The sequence below is a fragment of the Haliaeetus albicilla genome, chromosome 28, assembly GCF_947461875.1.
Source record: "Haliaeetus albicilla chromosome 28, bHalAlb1.1, whole genome shotgun sequence".
Classification (NCBI taxonomy): Eukaryota; Metazoa; Chordata; class Aves; order Accipitriformes; family Accipitridae; genus Haliaeetus; species Haliaeetus albicilla.
The window spans coordinates 12045796-12059330 of record NC_091510.1 but is presented as its reverse complement, the minus strand read 5'-3'; the positions used below and the strand labels follow the sequence as shown (position 1 = coordinate 12059330).

At 34.4% G+C, this 13535-nt stretch overlaps 1 protein-coding gene across 1 annotated transcript in view; it reads left to right on the top strand.

The window, feature by feature from the left end:
- The window catches only part of ZDHHC17 (zinc finger DHHC-type palmitoyltransferase 17), a 77146-nt gene that overhangs the window by 58204 nt on the left and 5407 nt on the right, over positions 1-13535 (top strand). The window contains exons 11-15 of the mRNA XM_069773476.1: positions 2216-2338; positions 5679-5741; positions 7042-7135; positions 10989-11072; positions 11464-11621. Of these exons, the coding sequence (XP_069629577.1) occupies positions 2216-2338; positions 5679-5741; positions 7042-7135; positions 10989-11072; positions 11464-11621 (522 nt within the window). The remainder of the gene's footprint in view (positions 1-2215; positions 2339-5678; positions 5742-7041; positions 7136-10988; positions 11073-11463; positions 11622-13535) is intronic.

Here is a 13535-nt window from a genome sequence, read left to right as displayed (position 1 = left end):
CAAAACTTAGACTTTGTGGGAAGTCTCTTATGCTCTCTCTGTATTTTGTGGAGTAAAATGGGGGAAGGGTAAGTTCAGAAAAAGGACGGCTTCTTTATCACACAGGTTGCCCAAATTTTAGTCAGTAAAAAAACAATTCCAAAATTTTAAGGTTATAAAACCCCTTCTACTGGATAGAAAATAAATTCTTTCCCCCTATCTTCAACAGTCTAGACATGACGTATAGTAATTAGGAATAGGTCATATGATTTTTTTCAGTTGTACCTTTATTGTTTGTAACAGATGTCTGATTGAGGTATTTTCAATGAAAAAACAGTTTTCACTGTTGTGGCAAAACCCCCAGTGATACTTTTAGTATTCTAAAGAAAATGTAATCTCTCTGTAGCTGTATAAGTAAGTTGAACCAGCTTATACTTGGCAGCAGGTAGTTTTAGAAAAAAAAAAAAGGAAGAAATTAGATTGTGTAAATATTAAAGTCAGAACTCATCATCTGTAATGTATCAAATAGAACTGTATTTAAGTTATAGTATAGCTGGTGGTTTTTTCTCCCTATTATAAACCTGCTGGAAACAGCTTGTTAGAGGAAAGATTAATTAGCCTTTAGTGAGTTAATACTAATATTCTATTGTATAAGATACATGATTAAAATTTTAACTTAACTTCCCAATATTTTTAAATTAGAAATTCACAGCCAATTCCTCCTCCCAACAGAAGGAAAACAAAAGTTATTCGGGATACACTTCACATGAACAATGAGGCTTTGTTAGTATTTCAGAAGTCAAAAAGAGGCCTTACTTGTATGTATTTATAATTCAGGGTTTTTTCACATCACAAGAGCAGTGGAGAAGTTATTCTACAGAAATTGTGTGTGTTTTCATTAAATATTTGCTTGTAGCTGTACCAGGTAGTTATCAATGGTTTATATAATTTTTTTCTTAATACTGCTTAATGCCTTTAACAAACATTTTTTCCAATAGGGTCAAACAGAATAGAATATACTTGTAGATATATAGCAGAACATACTTGAGCATCTGTTCTAATTTCAAAATCAGATTTTTTCAAAGCATTGAAAAAATGGCTTTTTGTTGTTGTCTTTAAAGTGTTACATACCAGTTCACTACAGATTGCCACATAATGCTTGTTTTTAAGTCTTATATTCAGGGTTTTGTAATGTAAACACACAATATACTAAACTTATATACAGTAGAAGTTCTGATGACTGTGCTTGAGTAATAGGTGTCCTTTTTGCCTGGATAATGCTGTAGAGGCTTCTGCCACCACATCTTTCTCAAATATGGCATGTCCTTACAGTTAGGACTAACAGCTGACAGGTATCTTTAGTCAGGTTGGTCAAGTCTTTTGTAGATTTATCAGAGTAAATAATTTTCTGCTTTTTGTGGAAGCGGCTTATCTGAAGTATTTGGTTTTTCAAATTGTTTTAATTTGGTGAAGAAATGTCAAGTGTTGTAAGACTAGGCATGTTATACGGCAAGTCATTCAACACAGGAAATACATTTTAAAACTAATGGTTGTTTTCTGTCTTTATATGGTAATTGATTTTATAAGCACTTCCAGAGAATACTAAACCCTGTGGTTTTGTAAGTATTAGATGTATTAGTATGTTAAAAATAACTTTGATGTAAAATATGGGTATTGCCTTATAATAGGACCAGGTTTCAGACAGTACCTTTCTTGGAGATAAGTGTTGAGACATGATTGCCATGCACCAATGGTTGTTGCAGCACAATTCCTTCTATGGCTAGAAACAGTCCTGTCTGTGATCTAATGGGAATGTCAAGCCACTGAAGACATAGGCAGTCAAATGTCTATCTCATAAATAGAGCTCTGAAATGTTTATTTTGAAAACAGGAAATACTTTTAAGAAGATAAATTTAATGGAATTTTATTTATTTAAAAGGGAAAATAATTACAAAAACTGAACTATCGTTATTCATTCTTTAGAAGGATAAGTGCCTTAGAAATGCATCATGGAGAACGACATTTTAAAAAGTAAATTTTCAAGTTTAAGCAATAGAAAATACTGAGTACTAAGCTAGTTCTTACAGCAGCGCTGAATTTTGTTAATTTCAGAATACAGTGACTCAAGGGCATTTGTAAAAATTAAATTTATTCAAATTTTATTTCAGAATTGTCAGTGGGTGTTTTCAAGAGGAAATTTGGCTTTAAACTTTAGATTCCTTGACTTTAAACACATCTCAATTTTTTCTTTATACATCTTCCATTCCTTGCTAATAGCATTGCACTTTTCTACAATTTTGGAAAATCCTGGAAATCTGATCCAGGAATCATCAAAGCCACGGAAGAACAAAAGAAAAAGGTAAAGCCAAGAGCTATGTGAAACTTGTTCTTCAGCAGCCTTCCACCAGTTGGTCAGAGTAGTTTCCTGTTCAGTACGTGAAATTTCAATAAATTGTTGTATAACAAAAGGTCTAAAATGTTGAAAAGTCTTGTCTTCCAGGTTTCTTTTTTTTTTTTTTTGCATTTGGAACATATGTTCAAGTCTTACTGGTCCAAAGTTGCATTTTGGTCTTTTTGAGTAATAAAATAAAATTGTAACTTAAATTTTCAAGATAAAAAGTTTAAAAAGCGGTTGGGTGAAAGTGAAAATGTGAAGTTTCAGAGTTTTGCCTTACTGAAACAAATAAGCCATTGTGGGGAAAGTGTTAGTTCATTTGATTTTATAAAAACCTCCCAGACTTTTAAGCACCTCCAATTTTCCTTACTTTTACATCTAAAAGTATTAGACTGACAAACATTTTTGAGGCTAAAACAACTAAAACCCCTGGCAGTCTGGGGTGGGCTTTTGTTTTGGTATAAATGTTAGAGAAAATATGGATGATCTAATGATACCTTTCTGAGATGTTATAACACTTTTATTAGCACTTCTGATTTCTGTTAAGTGCATTGTTCTTAGCAGCCAAACTGAGCATTGAAAAATTGCCAAAATTATACAAGCAGCAGAAGCATTTTGTTTCATTTTGGGTAAGTTTCCTAGAAGCTCACATCCTTGAGCTTCTACTTCACAGTCATTTGTGGAAACACCTTTGTGGATGGATTGACATCAGACCACTTGGAATTATGGCCGTGTGTAGGAATGGACGTGTAATAGCCTTTGAAAGGATGGTTGCAATAGCTTAAACGATTTTTGTATTCTCCAATAGGTTATAACTGAGTTGTTAGTCAATGTGCAGATTTGCTCTGCAAATTCCCTTTCTATTATTGCAAATTTGCCAAAGTAAATTCCAGACTAAGTTCTCTTCCTTCAACTGGACTAAATTAAATAGAATAATCAGCAACTGCACTTTGGTTTGGATTCAGCAAATTGCACAAATATGCAATTTATTTGATCTGCTTGCTTAAGTAGTTAAGCGTGGTTACAAAAGCCTGGCTGAACTGGATAGGAATTGTAAAATGCAACGTCTTCAGGCAGATGCATATGGCTGTGAATGTTCTGGACTTCTTACATTGCAGCTACCCAAACTGTAAGATGATCTATTATCAGGGGTATAAACCATCTTAGGGTGTGTGTCTTACCTTCATGCAATGTAGTGCTTTCTCACATTTTCATGATTTGTCTCCAGACGTTTAATGTTGAGTTAGCCTTTAGCTTTGGAATAAGCAACCAAAAAAATTCTTTTAATTCCAGATGACCAAGTTAAGTATGTTTGGAAATGCGTAGTAAGCAACAGTTTCAGATGTTTATCCTTCTGATACGTCATGTCCTTTCTTCTATGTTACAAAATAACCCAAGTCACTCTTAAAATAAGTAAATAAAAAATAAATAAATTTTTTGAATAGTTCAAAAGCATAGAAAATAGACCCAAGGTTTACAAAGCACAGCAATGTGGCTCTAACTTGAGTACTCCTGGGTCTCTATGTTATAAGCTCTGATGAGTGTTATATTTAAGTGATTTATCTGCTCTTATTCAATTCTGTTCTCCTGAGCTTTGGGATCTTGCTTGTGGACAATACTGAACTCCAGTGTTGAGCATCACACCATGTACATTCCTTGGTGCATCCTTTCGTTAGTCTGTAGTGTAGTGTGTACTCCCACTGAAATCAGAGGAACTATGTATGAAATTGTCCAACAGGTATTGTATGAAACTGTCTAAGGTATCAAAAGCCACACCAGCAGCATTGAAATCACAGTAGATACATCTCGTTGGGTTTTTTGCTTTCTGTTCATCTGGTTTATTTACAAAAGTTACTCTCGTGAGGGAGGCCCTTTAATTTTAAGTCCTGTAGTGGGAAATGTTAGAGCAGTGAGGGATGACAGAGGGCGATGAGAAAGGGATGTTGAGTACTGAAGCTGGCAAGCTGCAAGAGAGACATGGAAGGGCTTGTGAATGGCAGTGGGTGGTTCGAGAGGGGATCTGAAGGGTTGCAGTGATGGAGGCAAGAATACTGGGCCAATAGCAAATGGAAATACAACAGGCAAGGAGAAAAGAATAGTCCAACTTTGAGGGCTTAGGAGTGTTAGAAAACTGTGAAGACTGTTCCTCGTTTACCTGAGATCAGCAGGGAAAGCATTAAGACACTGATTTACCCCTGGACTGTTGACTGTAGCTCTTACTGGTTACTTTGAGGAAAAGCTTCCATAAATTTTTCCAAACCAGTTAAGTGTAGTATCTTGGAGGAAAACTTCTGCGGCTTTGGTCAAGATGCCCACCTTAGTGGTCATCGTCTAATTAAGGTAGTTATGTTTATATTACTGTGATGAGAAAATAGTTGTAACGACTATTCTATTGCTTCTGCAGTTAGAAACCACTTTGATGTGAATGATATATGTGGTTTGAAAGGGAACAGATTAATCTATTTGCCATTAGGCTATTTATGCGGAGTGAGCTCCTTCTGGTTCAAGGAAGAATATTCTGGAAAAAAGTTTTCATGATATTTTCCATATGTTGCAAATGTCATTTAAGGTTCACATGGCATGATTTCAGCTGCTGAATTTTAAAAATTGTTGGAAACCATTTAATGGAGTAATAGGTTCCTTCTATTCCAACAATGTAGTGGGCACTGAAGGAGTGTACAAAATAAAAAAGGAAATACATCATTTAGTGTGAATGTATAAGGCATGCTTAACAGATTCCTACTTCTGTGTATCGCTTGACCCATAAGTGTAGCATTATCTGTAAGAGGAGGTTTGGTTTGCATTATTTCTTTTCTTTCTTGAAGCTTCAACATCTGAGGAAAGAGGTGAATATAGATTTAAAGGTTTTGATGGGATACCTCTGGAAAGAAAGTCTGGGTTTTAGACTGGCTGATCCTGCTAGCTAGTTTTATTTATGTTCCTGTTTGGAAATTCAGCTGCATTAATTTTAATAAGTTTAACAACAGGTTAGTCAAACTGATGTTAATCACTGCGTAGGTGTATCAAAATTAATATAAGCTTGCCTTTTTTCTAAACCTAAATAGACTAGGAATAAGTATAAGCTAGAATTAATTTAGAAGTAAATGTGCATATTTGTTTAATAAAGTAGGTTTAAAATCAGTTTCAGCAGAATTTAAGTTGTTCCTGTGTGTAGAAAGTACCTGAGATGAATAGCGTTCACAACCCTGGATCTGAAAAGAAGCTGTTATGATGGTTGTCAGCATTTGTTTATATGCTAAATTCTAATTTCTTTCTTTTCTTTTCTTTTCTCTTTTTTCTGCAGACGATAGTAGAACTTGCAGAGACAGGAAGTCTGGACCTCAGTATATTCTGCAGTACCTGCTTGGTAGTATATTTTTTAATCAATTGCAGCACTGTTTTGTTTTGTTTTGTTTTTTAATGCTAGGCCAAAATTAGATGTTCCTATACTGAACACTTTTTTGGCCTTAATAAGGCAGTTTCAAGGGCAGGGTTTATTTGTAATCCTTAATTTAAGCAGTGTTTTCAATAAATAATATATCTGTAATGTATCTGTACACAAAAACCCCTGCAAACAATAAGAGGAAGAAAAAAATGATCACTGTGGAAATAAATTGCCAGTGTCAAAATCCAAGTATCCAATATACCTACCAAGATGGTTGGTTGTATACCTAACAAGTTATGAAAGTCACAGATGGCATCCCACCACCTCTGTAACTCACAGTAAATGATGCTTCTAGTAAAAAATTTCTTTCAAAAATCAAGTGTATTTCTCAATTTGGTAGTAATCAGGACAGGGGGGAAATCTTAGTTTTTATAAAGCTTGCCAAATTGCAAGCAAATACTTTTCTTGGACTAGTTAATATGTAGTTTTACCACAGAAAATTTAAAAGGAAATAACTGCTTAAGGGGAAAAAAAAAGTAACCATAGTAAATGTAATGCATTTCTTTTTTAGAAAGTTAACTAGTAAGTATAAAATTATCAGGTTTATCAGTGTTACACTATAATGCTCTGACCTATGTATAACATGAATGATGTTAATATTCCCAAAATTTAATCTGGAAAATTATGTACAGATGTGGCACCTTAAAAATTATGTGTGTGTATGCATATATATCTCAGAACAGTTTAATAGCAGTTCTCTATTGCCATTTTATATTTCTTTCAAAACATAAACTTTTAAAAAAAATCATTGGGAGTAATTTAGCATTTGAAGTCCCACTGAGTTCCAGTTGTTGATTCTATTCTTGTCTTTAGAAAATAAGCTGGAAGAGTTTATGTTAGAGCTCAGTTATGAACGTTACTGACAGAATTGTGGAACTCAAACTCATTCTCTATTTTCTTTGTTAAAAAGCTGAAATGAAACTGGTTACTATATAAAGCTCAATAGCTGGAGGTGATGGGAGAACTTTGTATGGAAAAAATTCCTTTATATAACAAAAATAGTGTGAAAGTGATTTCAATGTGGTTGTATAGAAGTTTGTATTAAATAGTGTATAGATGAAGCTTAATAGCTAAGATTGCTTTAAAAATTAGCATCAAGTTTGAAGTTCTCTAAGGGGTTAACAATATCACAATCAATTAAATGTAAATTGAGGGGTATTTTTCTATTTATGATAAGTCAGGGTTTTTTGCTTTTCTAAACAAATGTTAATAATTGTTACAGATACGGAAGCCAGTGAGGTCCAAGCACTGTGGTGTATGCAATCGGTGTATAGCAAAGTTTGATCACCACTGCCCGTGGGTGGGTAACTGTGTAGGTGAGTCATTTGCTAAAATACCATGTTGTCTTAACAGATAAAAAAGGGAGAAGCTTCTGAAGTTGACCCTGGGTATTTTGCAGGGTTTTTTCTGTTCTCATTTCATGGTGAAAGTGACTTGGCTTCTGCCAAAGTCTGAGAAAAACTGTTAAGGTCTTTTGGTAGAAGGAAAAACATTTTCAATATTGAGCTTAATATTTTTTCTACATGTGATTCTCTGCATTATTCTCACTTCTATTGTCTATTATATACCCATCCTCAAAATTGTTCTGTGTCTAATTCAGTTTCCTATATATTTATTTTTATTAACATAAACTCTAGTAATTAAAAGATGCAAAGCTTAACTCCTTTTTAAAGTCTGCAGAAAAGGCATGTTCCAATTCCACAGCTGACTGTTTTCCTTTACATAAGACAAAAATTTTCATCTTTACCAATAATTTTTGGTAATATAATGGGAAAGTACACGATTCAAAAATGTCATTATTATAGCAGTTAGATACAGAATGACTTCCTATTGAGGTATTCTCCTCTTTTTGACCCCCCAGGTAGTCATTTATTCTCCCCAGTGATGATGAAAGGAACAGCTATAGAACAGGAATAAAGTCTCTAAATGCCACTATTCCCTGTCATACATTTTGAGAAACTTATTTGAAAGCCATTATTATGCAGGGAGCACTGAAAGCTTCACAGCTAGGAAATGAGTGCAGCTTGCTTCACTGGTTTATTTTTTTAGGACACAAGCAGAGGTAACTTTAATCTTGGGGGGCAGTTAGGACCTGGATTCATTGACAGCTGGCAGCCAATAAATGCTTCATTGTAGTCCTTCCAAATATATATAATAACAGATAGTCGCAGTAGTTTGGTCTAATGATCAAGAGTAGTAAAATAGTGAATGCTGGTATTTGAGTTGTAATAGAACATCACTGAAGTCTCACTGAGGTGGACTCAAATCAGTCCATTCTACTTTATATTTCCTACGGATGTTACTACCTGAGGCACTTTTGATTTATATTTTAGATGTTTTACAATGAACAACTAAGACATTTTCAATTACAACAGGCTGGGGGGCATAGGCTCAGGTTTTGGAGTGTGTTTAGTGACAGTTTGTTTTGCAAGAGTGCTGAGGAGTACTTGTCCATGGGACAGAAAGAATCCAGTATTTTAATCAGTAACTGGAAAAGCATAAAAAACAAATGAGGGAGGAAAGACCTTAGTTTGTGTGTAATAAGAGAGCATGTGAGTAATGGGATTAAGTTAGGTGAAGGAAAAGTTTTTTAAAAAAAAATGGTGATGGAAAAGCAGAATCCTCCTACTGGTGGTGGTGGTCTTGTACAGACTGGGATAACTGGAGGTAAAAGTAAACATTAGGACACTTGAAAGTATGCTGGGAAAAAAGCATTAGAAATCACACTATGGGAACAGCCCTGAACTGGAAGGAGTGATGGTCTAAATGACCTTATATGGCTTCTCTGTCTCTCTCAGATTGGTACATGGTGACTGAGCATAGGATTACAAAACAGAATCCGTTCTTAAAACAGCATTCATGGTATGTTTGCCAAAAAGGGAAACATGAATCACGCCTTTCTGGAAAGGTGGAATTTGAAAATGTTTTATGTAGGCTTCCTTTGAATGTGTTAGAAGGATAAGACTTTTACTAAAGATAGGACTGAGAAATATTGTAAGAGTGTGTACAGACACTCCAAAATAAATCCTTTGGTGATAAAACTTGATGCAGAAAGAGATTGAGAGACTATTTTTACCATTCTGAAGAGGCTGACAAAAAATGCAGACTACTTGGAAAATAAATAAATAGGCAATAGGGGCAAATTATTTTCATCATACCTGCAAAATTTTAGTTAAAATTACAGTGAGTCTCTAAAGGTGATTATGCTTATCTTTGTAATGGAGTATCAAAATAGCATTATGGTTTTTACAGTTGGTAGTTTGAAAATGAATAATAACAGGTTTTATGAAACTTGTAGTTACTTTTCAAAATCAAACTGCAGACTTGCAAGAGAAATTTAGTTTTCAAGTAATAGCATGAACGGAGCTAGAGCCAAATTTTAAACCGTTACGTCACATGGGTCATGATGACATTGTACTGAATTATTGTTCTGATAGCAGTGACGCAGAAGGTAGGTCTTGTGTATATGAGAAATTATTTTATGGTTTAGAATAATGATCACTTTTTCCCCCCAGTAAAGATTCTTCTCCAAGGAGCTAACAGTAGGAAAAATTAAGAAATGAACAAATAGTCTAAATCATGTGATATAACTCCATGTTATTACTTATGTATAATATAAGCAAAACCATATAAAAGAAATTAGCGACAATTCTTACAGCATTGTTTTAACTGTGGAGGATAACTGACTGTGTTCCTGCCAGTCCAGGGTGAAACTGTAGAAATAGTGCTGTATTTTGTCCAGCCTTATTTAAGATACAGAAAAAAGGCAGTTTCTCAACTTCCTTTTTCCAAAGTCTTTTTTTAACTGTGACCAAGATTGTACCTGTGTCATAGTTTTAAATGCTACCTGTATGTTTTTTTACTAAATACAGAGAGATTTCCTGTTAAGCAGAATTTGGTTTAGTATCATTGAAGATTCTGCTGAAAGAAGCATCTCATCATCTCAGATGGACCTCTAGGTCACCATTTAACTTCCATTTTTTAAAAAAAATGTATTTTTTGAAACTTACCAATTCTGAAATTTAGAATACAAATGAAAGTGATACCTTAGGGACATTACCAACACTGTTTCTTATATGGTCTTAGGTGATTGAAGGAAGTGTTACAACCTATTTTATGTCTGAAGGAACTTGTTTGATTTTCAAGGAAATGTCTTGTGTTTAGTCTAGCTTGTGTTGTATGTGTATTTTTCCTCATCACTTATTTATATAGTTTTCAGTTCACTTGCTAAAAGCACTTGATTATTTTCTGCCTCCAGAGGATGCTCTTGTGTTAGCAGGCAAAATATTTGACATAATGAAGAAGTAAATGCTGTGCTGGTAGATGATGACAGCCAAATCTTTTGTAGCCTGTTATCATCTCTGTGGGTTTAGTTTACAGCCTAGAGCTGTTGGAAAGTTGCAACAGTGGACATACTTTACAAACAGAAGGAAGGCCAAGTACTTCAGGATTATGATGTACTCGCATAAGAGGCATCTTTTTAGCTCAATTAATATTAAAAATAGATCAGTCTTTTAGTAACTGAATTTTCTTGCATTTAAATTCTGTCTTAAGCAGAATGGGTTTTATCCCATTCATTACTTTAGCCAGGTTGTTAGTCCTCGTCTGTTCAGTTACATGTATTTGTTTTACAAGTTCTATTAGATATTTTATTTTTAGCTAGCTTCATCAAGCAGGTTTACAACTAAGCTGCGAGTTAGCCTATTATCAAGGGAGGTTGTATATTTATTCATATTTCTGTTCCTTTTAAGAATGTGAACTCTGCAGTCTGACGATTTTTTAATGGAATTTGAAAAATATTTATTGATGTGTAATTCCTGGCTGTTCAGGGCTCTGCAACAGCTGTCACCAACATTGTTCTAAATATTCTCTATCAATAATTTTATTAGCTCATGAAAGATGTTACAAATGAAATGCATTTGTGTGAATTGCAGCTGTAATGTGACAGAAATTGAAGAAAATAAAACATTGCTTAGTTTGAGAAGTAAAAAAAAAATCATAGTAAACCAGCTAATTTCACTGTCTTGAAGTTTTATTGGCTTAATATTGGAGAATAATGTTTCTCTGTACAATAATAAGCAGTACTTGTAAGCAAGCAATTAAACTTTCTGGTGTAGTGTTGTCATCTGAAAGTGTAGTAATTTGATCCCTGTTGTTGTGCAACTTCAGGAGCAGGAAACCATCGCTATTTTATGGGATACCTGTTCTTCCTGCTCTTTATGATCTGCTGGATGATTTATGGATGTATCTCTTGTGAGTAAATGTGTGGGTTTGACTTTTTTTAATTGCTTGTAAATACTTTGTTTATCTCCTGGTATTGATTTTTACAGATTTCTGCCTTATCTGAGTTTTAGGTATTTTTAATCTGGAATTGAACTGCGTTTTATTAATTGACTATATTGGGTATTTTAAGTTAGAAGATTATGTTTTTTCTTGTCCTAGATTTTTTTTTTTTCATCACAGCCAAGTATCTGCATATGTCATGTATTCAAGGAGTTGGGAAAGGAAGAGAGAGCAAGTAAAACTGCTTTAGCACACTGTCATTTTCTTATTTAATTTAATACATTCTAATGTGGGCATTATGTTGCTGTAAAGTAAACATCTTAAATCTTCTGTATGGTTTTTGACACTGTTTTTTCTCTAGATTGGGGTTTCCACTGTGAGACAAGTTATGCAAAGGATGGATTTTGGACCTATATTACACAGATTGCTACCTGTTCTCCATGGATGTTTTGGATGTTTCTGAACAGTGTTTTTCACTTCATGTGGGTGGCTGTGTTGCTCATGTGTCAGATGTATCAGGTATGGAAGAGCACTTCATTTGTAATGCTGAGTCTTGGGAGTGACATGAGAATATCAAATAGTTCTGTCACTTAAATTTTAATGTTCATTATGCAAGACCAAGTGCTTAGTCTCTCAGCCACGCTGGAGGAGGCAGGCATCTGTTGTCTCTGGATATTAGGCATCATTCACTTCTCATTCACTTGTGCTTTTATTTTTTTTTTGCAAGAGGTTAAAACACCTACTTTCTGCTTTCCATTCTTAGAATGGCAAAAACATAAAATAGACCAGGGAAAGGCAATAAAGACTAATAGAGGATAAGATCTGTGGATCAAACTTGAAGTAATGCACTATGTCATTAGCAGAAAGAGGATGGTAGCTTCAAAGGGGATGCAATAATTTTTTACACTGCTTCAGTGTCATTTGAGATCACATTACTGTACTGTAATCTGACCAAACCCAAGTTTTTCTTTCTCATTTTTAAGGAAAGACAAGTCATACTGAAAACCTTTAAGTATGACTTGAAAGTCTTTCAGTATGACTTGTCATTAAAGAACCGTGAAACTTACCAATTTAATCTTTCCAGAGATCCTGGAAATAAAAATAATCTTCTAAGGCTTAGGTGAAACTTTTCAGGAAATTTAAGTTTTGTCCTCCTTTCTCTACAATATTCATTTACAACCTATATCAATTTCAAAATCTTTTCTGTGTGAGCGAGAGCCATTCAGTCTTACAGAGGTCTTTACTGCCCAAGAAAAATGAGCAGAGGTAACTACTTGTTTTTCAGGTGGCTTTCAAAGCGGTCTAACCCACCAGACTTCTAGCACAATAACCATGTGACTTTCCAGAGAGCCTTCCATCATACTTATATGATGATCCACTAAGTTCCCCATTGAGGATTCCTATTAATACGATCTGTGTGTAGAAGAATCTTTGAATTATGGCACTTGGAAAAATACATCTCGCAGTATTTTGTATCATTAGTGTAATTAAGCAAAATAATTCTAGTATTTGACTTCCTTAATAATCCTGGAAAAATGAAAACTGAACACACAGTCATAGTACTAAGTTTCCTAAGAGTTTTATGCATTGAAAACATAAGATTATTCTTGGCAAATCTCTTTGGAGTTTGCCGTAATGATGAAATTGATAAAGATATTCTCTCAATTGCTTCTTTTGGTTTGCAACTGCATAGCCCCTACTCTTGCTGCTTTTTTTTTTTCCCTCTCCATCATAAAGTTTGGACTTGTCCTTCTTAATGAACTGACCAGAGTTGTTGTTATCACTACTTACTATCTTAGAAAAATAATTTAAAACCTTTACTTCCTACTTCAAAAATTGGCCGTTGAGAGCCTGTTTGTATACATAGCTGTGAAACTTCACTGGGTTTCATGGAGGCAAAGAAAATGCTTGAGATATTAAGCACATCCAAATGGGGCAAGTCAGCCCAAACTCACCTTTTTAAATGTTCTTGCTTTTGTAATGTGCAGCAGAGTTGACTTTATATTTCACTAGGAATGTAGTATAAGGCTGCTAAGGGAGCTCTCATTTTTGTTTCTGATTACATCACATTACAGTAAGCTCCAGTTCTACATGAGATACCCTTTTAGGCTAATTTAGTTGGAAAGCTTTTACAGAAAATGGTAGCCTTTGGGCCAAATGATTCTGTAAAAAAGAAAAAACACGAGCAACATGAACAAAAAAACCCCCTTTTTTTCTGGTCATCTTTTTGTCTTGCAGACAGAAAAGTTATGTTACTGCAACAAATTTATAAATGGGGGGAAAATGTATTACTGGAGCTATAAACAGAATGTCAGGAGAGGAAGAAAGTCATTCAAATGCTGTGTAAAGTAACTCCTGAATCTATTACTTAGAGTACACTTCAGCTGACAATATACTAACGGCATCTCTTTCTTATGAGCTAAGTTGTCACAG